The sequence below is a fragment of the Nelumbo lutea genome, chromosome 4 (assembly GCF_056320005.1).
Source record: "Nelumbo lutea isolate HS-2025 chromosome 4, American lotus-T2T, whole genome shotgun sequence".
In the NCBI taxonomy this organism is placed as follows: Eukaryota; Viridiplantae; Streptophyta; class Magnoliopsida; order Proteales; family Nelumbonaceae; genus Nelumbo; species Nelumbo lutea.
Genome location: NC_142687.1, coordinates 87,519,144 through 87,527,178, shown reverse-complemented (window position 1 = coordinate 87,527,178; position 8,035 = coordinate 87,519,144). Strand labels below are relative to the sequence as shown.

Below are 8,035 nucleotides of genomic sequence, written 5' to 3'. Positions count from 1 at the left end.
TTATGGAATAAACATTTATTTTTCAAATAAACACTCCCAAACCGGACATTGTGAAACCCCAATAGAATATAGAAGGTGGATATTTATAATTTATCTAAATTAAAAGGTAAATATATAAATTTACCATATATTAAGATCATTTGCCAAAAAAAATACATTCCAACCATCTACCCACATAATGTCACGCCACACATCTCATACATGGCGGGTCCTACTTTTATAGAGATGTGCCGTGTTACATTATGTTGGTAGAGGGTTAGAAATTGGAATATGTTTTGTTGATGGAAGATCTTAACTCACCCACATCTGGATCACTCGCCAACAAAACACCTTTCAAACCCTCTACAAACATATTCTCACACATCTCATACATGATGGGTCTACTTTGGTGGGTCTTACTTTGGTGGGTCTCAGTTTTATAGTAAAATGTTCGTTGTTACGTAACGTTGGGAGAGGGTTGGAACATATTTTTGGGAGAAGATATCAGCTCACCCTACATCCGAATCATCGGCCTATAAAACACGTTCCAACCGTCTACACCGCATATCTCATACATGGCGGGTTTGACGTTGTAGGAACTGTGAAGCGTCTGTAGCACTTGATCAGATCGGATTTTCTCCATGCGAGAAAAAGCCGCGCAATTTTGAACTTCGAGCGCCTTTTACCGATGCAGTGCTGAGTGCTCCATTCATTTGTCTTTTGGGTAATCGAGTTATCGACTATCGAGATCGAGATCGATAGAGAGAGAGAGAGAGAGAGGGGCGAGGGAGAGGTACATAACACCTGAGACGTTGAGCGGGAGGTCTGTGGCTGATGAAGAGAAGAACCCTAAGGAGGAGCAGGAGAGAGGGGAGCAAAATGAAGGGTACTGTCGCAAGGCAATTTCCTGTTCAGCTGGGTCAGGTATCTCTGCTTCCTTTCCAACAGCCATCTTCCTCCTCTAACCCTTATCGCTTCCAGAAGCTCTTGGAAGCTGAAAGGAACGAGGAGGAAGAGCAACCTAAGCCCTCTTCACTGAGCCTCGATGTGGACGCCGATTTGGATGTTGATTTTAGCCTCGACGAGAAGGATTTCATTCTCAGCCAGGACTTTTTCTGGTAATCTCGCTTCTCTTCCAAATGCTCTTGTTCGCGCTCTTTTCAACATATCGATTTGGAGCTTGTAATTTGGGTCGATTATTAATTTTTGTTTTTTGAAGTTTTCAAGATGATAGTTCTCTAGTTTCGATTGAATAACTTGGAAAAAAGATAACTTGTTTTTGTTCATCGTTCTTCGTTCGATTACAGATTTGTTGACATGGAACTTGGGAAAAGATTCATGAGTTCCAGGAAAACAATTGTGTTTTTCTTAGTTGTTTGCTGTTGTTGACGATCCGATCTGGCCAATCAGAGCATGCCAGCCAACTGGTCGTTGTGGGGGGCGCTCCATCTGCATCCTTTTAACCTTCCCTTTGCAATATCTCAGTCTCATAAATAATGACGAGAAATGAATTTCAAAAACATTTTATTTTGATTATTGAGCTTTTCATGTTTTTATGTTCTTACTTAGATATTTGAATAAAGAAGAGTCCAGTGCTTGAAGTTTCAAACATCTTTTACATTTCTTCGTTTTTATTCTCCTAATTTTAATTATCCGAATGCAGCACTCCGGATTATATTACTCCAGATGGGCAGCAAATCTCCAATAATCTGGATTGCAATAAGGTTATGTTGGTTGTATGGTTATGATCATGTAACTCGCTATTAATTTCGAATCATCACTTTTCAATTTTGTCATTTGTTTACTTTATCAGGAAAATATCCCCTGTCCCAAATCACCAGAAAAGTTGAAGACAGTTAGAAGCAAAAGACAAAGACAAGGTAAGCTTTCTTGCTGTAGGGAATTATAGAAATTCATTTTCCTTTACCTATTTCTTTTGTGATATTCTATCGAGTATTCTTTTGATATTTGCAGTGTATAGACATACTGAGCTTCCACTTGATTGCGTCTCACTCTGCATAGGACATCTCATATATGCTAATAGCTAGTCGATTGAGTTGTTATATTTAATTAACTACTGCTTGGATAAGATGGAAAACCATGGAGGATGTTTAGTTAAACTCCTGTTCAGTCTACTTTACACTTGAGACCTTGGAAGTATAAGGTCAAAGGTTGGCTTTTACTTTATGGTTAGCAGCTAGCAGGCTGTCATGGGTTTTATGAATTTAATGCAGTATTTTTTTCCAGGTACTATCAATGGTAAGTTGGGCCTGTTGATGATACCTGAAACTCCATGGCCTTATCTGACATTTGATTATCTCAGATTTGGATGATCCATATATGCTTTTGAATCGGACCTAGATGGGGCAAGTAGTATCCGGTTGAAAATTGGATTGGATTTGGATATTCCCATTCAATACAATAAAAATCTGACTTTGATACATATATTTATACATGTTAATATATATTATTTAATATTATAATTATATAATTTGCTAAAACCTTGGGAAAATTCCCGATCAGTACATTGTACTTTGGCTTGAGTGACAATTTGGTCCCTGAACTTTAAAATGCGGCAATCCAGTACCCGAACATTCAAAATGTGACAATCCAGTACCTGCTGTTAACCAGTCCGTTATTCAACTATTAATTGGCATTTGAAAAGTAAAAAATGCCCTTCATATTGCCATCTAATTCTCTTTATCAACCATCCAAACATTGACAAAAAACTGAACAGTTCCAAATCCTAGCCTCTTCTATTCAAAATAGTTGGTGAGTATTTAGAAGCATATAGAATTTGGGGCTGTTCATTTTATTGTCAATGTTTGGATGGTTGATAAAGGGAATTAGATGGCTTTCTTAGGGCATTTTTGACTTTTCAAATGCCATTTAATGGCTGATTAATGGACTGGTTAACGACAGGTACTGGATTGTCACATTTTGAAAGTTTGGGTATTGAATTGCCTCATTTTAAAGTTTGGGGACCAAATCGTTACTCTAGCTAAAGTACAGGGTACTGATCGGGAATTTTCCCTAAAACCTTTAGTGTATTTAGTACATAACTGACATCTGATTTGACTTTGATATATTATATACATAATTGAATTTTAGGGTATATTACATATAAAACCTTTGTTCGTTTTTATTGAATTTTAAGTCTTATTTTGAATAAAAAAACTTAAACCCTTGCTTTGATAAAAAATAAAGCTTTTAGTGTATTTATTACATAATTGGGCATCCGAAGAATACAACTTTATATTGGGGCCTAGAGTAAAGCCATTGGAGTTGGATGAACTCTGAAATCTGAAAAATCTGATAGAAGTTGAACTCGGGTGCATTGTTCGTACATCTGATTGGATTTAGATGCCATTGATTTCTTATTGGATCAAACTCAGAATTAAGTGAATCTGATCTGAATCTAATATGATTACAGGCTTATGGTAAAGGTTTATGAGTTATTTTTCAATATGTTCCATTCTTTTAGCTAATAACAAGTTGCAACTTTCTGTGTTTTATTTATTCATGCCAATTAACTATGTACAAATGATACAGGTTTAGAACAACATGATCAATCAGATAGTGGATATTATTTACCTAATAACTGTTCATGATTATTTTGGTTTTGTATTATGAATTGATGATTGCTAAATATCTATATATTACCTTTATTTCTTCTGTTGTTTCTGTTTTAAAATTCTCTTCGTTGTAGTAATTACAGTAGGAAAATTTTGTTTCTGAATTTTAGTTGCATTTTATGTTTTCATTTTTCTTAATACCTGTAAATGAATGTTTTTCTATCCTTTTTTTCTTTACTTTTTGCACTTTGATATCTCTCTCAGTGATACGATTTCTTCTAGTCTTTTCCTGCTTATTTGACATGTAAAAATTCCTCATTTTCTCAGAGGGTTTCTTGGCCAATTCTCTCAGTTCCAGCATGCTCTGCAATCAAGTGATGGATCTTGAATCTGATTCTTTTGATCAAGATGATCTTAAGACAGAAAAGCTATCTGTAGTTGCATCAGAAAAGAAAATGAATTATGTTTCACAATCTGCTGTGGCTTTGCGCTGTCGTGTTCTGCCTCCCCCTTGTATCAGGAACCCCTATATAAAGGAAGTTGAAGAAACAGATCTAGATCCTCTTGGTAGCCGGAGAGCAAAGTCAACAGGTATAAATTTAGTTCAGTCTTTTGTTTTTAATTTAATGAAGAGGATTATTTTAGAATCTCTAGGTTATTTTCTTAAGGCAATAACCTCCAAATATTTTTTCCATATTGACATCCCATCCACAAATTTTCCTTTTCTGAAATTGGTAGAATGCATCTGTTTGTTGTTTTTTAACAAGGAATTCAGATTGCTACATATGAATAATTTATGACATAACAACCTATCCAATATACTTGGACATTTGTACTGTGGTCCTCTTTGGAGTTGCAGGGGACATTTGTACTGATGGTTGGTTTGGTTCTCTTGCCTGCTTGAACCATTGATAGCTCTATTTATTGAAGGTGATTCCCCGAGGGAACTTGTAGATAACAGTAAGATTGGGTGGGTGGTTGTGACTAACTCAAACAATGTGGTGTACACTGTACACGCAATTTTTTATATCATGTTTTAATTTAAATTTGGAAAAAAAGTTTAATTATTACTAATAACTGATAAAAACAATTGTTAGACTTCAACACATTTTTTTTTTGGTGGAAAGAAAATTAGATGAAACAAAAAAAGTAAAAGGGCCTTAACATATGATGCTCTGGACTGCAGGTTTTTTCTCCTCAGTTGTTGGTGGAGATGGCCTTTCTCGCTATCATACAGATTTCCATGAGATTGAGGTAGTGCCCAATTTCATTTCATCTTTAGCTGAATCATCAACTATGTTTTCAGTCCTTACTCCTTAGTTGGGGATTTCCTTGCCTGATCCATTTTTTTGTGATTTTGACCTACCTTTCTTTCAGCAAATTGGCTATGGGAACTTCAGCCGTGTCTTCAAAGTTCTAAAAAGAATTGATGGTTGCATGTATGCAGTGAAACATAGCATTAGGCAATTGCATCAGGACACAGAAAAGTACTTCCTTAATGCTTCTTATTTAATCAACCTGAGTTGTTAGAATTTGTTTCTTATGTTGTTTGTCTTTGTAGGAGGCAAGCTCTGATGGAAGTTCAGGCTCTAGCAGCTCTGGGTATGTGAACCAGTCTTTTTCAGTTTCCCCTTCCAAATCCTTGCACAAATTGTTCTTGTATTAATGGATTGATATCTTTGCCAGGGTCTCATGCAAACATTGTTAATTACTATACCTCTTGGTTTGAAAATGAGCACCTCTACATTCAAATGGAGCTCTGTGACTGCAGTCTATCCATTAAAGAATCTTCTCCGTTTTTTAGCGAGGGAGAAGTCTTGGAAATTATGTATCAGGTTAGTCTGAATTTATTCTTTCTTCTAGTCCTAACATTGGGCCACAATCTCTTTATTTTTTCAGTTAAGGATCCCCTCCCAAACTTCTACAAATGCCAGATATTGACATATTTGTGTACCCAGAAAAAGAGAGAAAATGAAAAATTGTACTAGTCTTTTGTATAAAGATTCATGTGAATTGTCATCATTTGTAATGGGAGAAACAGATGGGATTATGCATCTTTCTATAGCTTTGCACAAATCAAGTCTGCTCAAGTTGCACCCCTATATAGTAATGGGTCAATCGATATCCAATTGCTTCAAGGGGCCATTGCTTGGTGCAATGTTAAAATCTAGGGCTGAGTCCTGACAAGCATGAGAATGTGGTTTTGAGTATGAGTAGCCACTTCATGTTAAATATGCTGTATGTTAGGTCCATGTTCACTCCACCCTCCTATGGGTCTATGACCCTGGATTGCTGGGAGTCAGCATCAAGTAATGACTATTTGTAGAATCTTATTGCTGCTGTTATTTTTCAACTTGGCAAATTTCAGTCCTTTCCACTAAATGTTATTTCTGGTTATTATGATACCAAGATATCTACAGATTGCTCAGGCATTGCAGTACATACATGAACGGGGAATAGCTCACCTGGATGTAAAACCTGATAATATTTATGTCAAGAATGGAATTTATAAGCTTGGTGATTTTGGTTGTGCAACTCTAATCGATAGGAGCCTACCAATTGAAGAAGGTGATGCACGTTACATGCCCCAGGAGATCCTGAATGACAAGTATGAGCATCTTGAAAAAGTTGACATCTTCTCCCTGGGGGCTGCCATTTATGAGCTTGTTAGAAGATCACCATTGCCAGAATCAGGGCCTCTGTTTTTGAACCTCCGAGAGGGAAAGATACCATTGCTTCCTGGGCATTCTCTACAATTTCAGAACTTACTCAAGGTATAATACTAAAGATGTTCACTTGTGTAGCATCAATTGAATTTTCTTTTGAAGGGAAATCTTTTTTTTAACCTGAGTTTTAAAGGACATTGTTTAAAAGTATTTCTACTCTTGAATCTTGACACACAAATTTTGCATATTGAGAGTTTCTTTTCATTGAATCATGTATTTTTTTTTTCACTTTTTGCTCTGACAATTTGATAGGAGACCTGTTACATTACATGAGTTTGAAAGCGTTGAGATATTGTATGTTAAGCATATTGACACACCTTGTATTGGATGCATTTTACTGATACTTTGAACCTTGCTACAAGACAATCTGCTGTTTTTTCTATATTTTCAGAATCACAATTTTTAAAATTCATTGTTTTCTTGAAGGTAAAAGTCTACATTGGTAGTTGGTACCATTTTTAAACTATGTTCAGACTTTTTGGTGAATAAATTAGTTCCTCTCATCCATACATCAACCCTTGCTGGCCACAATTTAATGTTTCCTCAATTCTATCTTCTATCAGGTTATGTTGGATCCTGATCCTGTTCGACGACCTTCTGCTAAAGAACTATTAGAAAATCCTATTTTTGACCGGGCACGCAAAATTTCAAGGTCGAAGTAACAGTATGATCTTGGAAGTTTGATTTTTGTTTTTTTGATGGGGACTAAAAGCTGCATGTTGGAGATTGTATATGCTGACTGCTCTGGCCAATAACTTTTTTTAATGGGGTGGGAGAAAGTTCAGGTTGCTCAATTTTGCAAGAGCAGTTGTCTCTGATATTTGTACCAGTTTTCCCTTTATGGTGCAGCGTGCAGTTTTTTGTAAAGAAAAAAATGCCATTGATGAATGAATCATCAATCCTGTATTTTGTTGTGAAAATAGTAATTAATATGGGTTAACACTCAAAAAATCCCTCACTTGTTTTGTTATGGACGTGAAAGAACTTCATCTGATCAAAGCATAGCTTGAGCAAGCCTCCATTTGCTATCAAAGTGTCTAATTGTTCTATTACTTTTTGAGTTCGGATCTGTTCCCATTAAAAAATGCTTCCAACATGATCTATTCCCTCACATCTCAAACATATTTCGTACAAAATTGGAGATCACAACTCTGCCCCCACAGCACATCCCCGCCGTGTGTTGGGAATATCTCTCGATGATGGTTTATGGGCTGGGTCGGGTTCGGACCGGGCTTTTACTCTATATAAACAGAATTTTCTAAGGCCCGAGCCTGAGTCCGGCCCGACCATTGGGCCTACAACTTGGGCCCGAGCCCGGCTCTCATAAAAAGCCCAGGCCTGGGCCTGAGTTCGAAATTTAGCCCATACTGTTAGTGGTTGAAGAGAGAGAGAGATTATAAAGAAAAGAATAAAAAATGTATATATTAAATTATAAATATATATTTTAATAAATATTATATAATGCTGAATTGGGCCGGGCCGGGTTCAGGTCGGGCTTTTTTGATAAATCTTGAGCCCGGACCGAAACACAGTTGGGCTTACTGTGTTAGGCCCGAGGTCAAGCCCGTGGGCTTAATTACATGACCAAACCTGACCGGGGTGCAAACCGTACCAGGCCATCGGGCTACCCGGCCCATGAAGATGTCTATGTGCGGGCAAGTATGCAACGTATTCAAATATTCAATAACGACTGTATTACTTGGGAAAATATCGATCACCTGTTCATTAATTGCAACATCTCTTAACAAGTCTGGC

The 8,035-nt window shown here is 36.8% G+C and overlaps 1 protein-coding gene across 1 annotated transcript; it reads left to right on the top strand.

Annotated features, from left to right (window-relative positions):
• Positions 1-652: 652 nt before the first annotated feature.
• On the top strand, positions 653-7,329 carry WEE1 (WEE1-like kinase). The gene is made up of 10 exons (XM_088982046.1): positions 653-1,097; positions 1,643-1,703; positions 1,793-1,859; positions 3,882-4,145; positions 4,741-4,808; positions 4,932-5,041; positions 5,116-5,156; positions 5,241-5,389; positions 5,975-6,328; positions 6,844-7,329. Exons 1-10 carry the CDS (start codon positions 814-816, stop codon positions 6,940-6,942), a joined length of 1,497 nt encoding a protein of 498 aa, XP_088838172.1. The 5' UTR covers positions 653-813; the 3' UTR covers positions 6,943-7,329.
• The last annotated feature ends 706 nt before the right edge of the window (positions 7,330-8,035 follow it).

Excerpts from the sequence above, each read along its gene's own strand:
- WEE1 (XM_088982046.1), top strand. The coding sequence starts at position 814 with ATGAAGAGAAGAACCCTAAGGAGGAGCAGGAGAGAGGGGAGCAAAATG. Across the intron at positions 1,098-1,642 it reads CTCAGCCAGGACTTTTTCTG|CACTCCGGATTATATTACTC; the intron begins GTAATCTCGCTT and ends ATCCGAATGCAG. Across the intron at positions 6,329-6,843 it reads AATTTCAGAACTTACTCAAG|GTTATGTTGGATCCTGATCC; the intron begins GTATAATACTAA and ends ATCTTCTATCAG.